The sequence below is a fragment of the Cordyceps fumosorosea genome (genome assembly GCF_001636725.1).
Source record: "Cordyceps fumosorosea ARSEF 2679 chromosome Unknown scaffold_3, whole genome shotgun sequence".
Classification (NCBI taxonomy): domain Eukaryota; kingdom Fungi; phylum Ascomycota; class Sordariomycetes; order Hypocreales; family Cordycipitaceae; genus Cordyceps; species Cordyceps fumosorosea.
The window spans coordinates 1,600,384-1,601,403 of NW_017387303.1; the positions used below are offsets into that span (position 1 = coordinate 1,600,384).

Consider the following 1,020-nt stretch of genomic DNA (forward strand, 5'->3'; position numbering starts at 1 on the left):
TCGAGACCCGGAACTTGAAGCCTTTCCATTTGCAAAGTGGCTTTCCACAGCTGAAGTAGCCGAAGCAAAACTTGGTAAATTGAGTTTCACTAGCGTGTTTTGTGTGGTTCCTATCGTATTGTTTTCAGTTTGGCTATAAACCCCAATTCGACATTCGTGAATAAGAAGATGTGGGCCAAAGACGCATATGAAGAAGATGTTAGAAGTATATATAGCCTCCTTCGTGCTGGTGAAAAGCTCGATAAAACAATCATCAACTCATCACACATCTGTGAGCATCTTACTCATTCTTCAATGTTGAAACTGGCATACCTTATCTTTTTGTTATCATCAATCTTCAATTCACGGTTTGAACTATGATCAGACTCTGTCGAAATGCGATTCTGCTATGGGCAGTTGGTAGCGCTACCGCCGCTGTTGTCTATCCAGCTGATTGTACCCCTACGGCTATTATCGAGGTGCAGCCATACAAGATAATTTGCTCTGGGGCCACTACAGTGTCTACAAGAACTCGGTTCGTTTATGTGGCTACATCCTGACAAGTAAGGACGGCAGACTGATTCTGAGTAGAACTTACAACAGCTGCGAGACAACGCCGCCTGGCAGCGTCACCACTGTGCTGGGAACCTGCACGGAAATCACGTCGTGCCCGCCCGTGACGGTCACCCCGCCGGCGGACTGCGTCCATCTGTGTACCACCACGGTGACGACCTTTCCGCCGCCGTCAACCTTCCCGCCGCCGGATGTGACGACCACGGTGCCAGGAACCTGTACGGCGGCTACGTTATGCCCGCCTGTCACGGTCACCCCTCCGGCTAACTGTGTCTATCCGTGTACCACCACCGTGACAACCTTCCCGCCGCCGGATGTGACGACCACGGTGCCGGGAACCTGTATGGGAACTACATTATGCCCGCCCGTGACGGTCACCCCTCCGGTTGACTGTGTCCATCCGTGCACCACCACAGTGACAACCTTCCCGCCGCCGTCAACCATAACGCCGCCGGATGTGACGACTAC

At 52.3% G+C, this 1,020-nt stretch overlaps 1 protein-coding gene across 1 annotated transcript; it reads left to right on the forward strand.

Moving 5' to 3' along the window:
• Positions 1–356: 356 nt before the first annotated feature.
• ISF_02199 (hypothetical protein) lies at positions 357–819 on the forward strand (the record flags this gene model as incomplete). Its single annotated transcript, XM_018845806.1, has 2 exons — positions 357–524; positions 583–819. The coding sequence occupies 2 exons, from the start codon at positions 357–359 to the stop codon at positions 817–819; spliced, it is 405 nt and encodes a 134-aa protein (XP_018707529.1).
• Between the last annotated feature and the right edge of the window lie 201 nt (positions 820–1,020).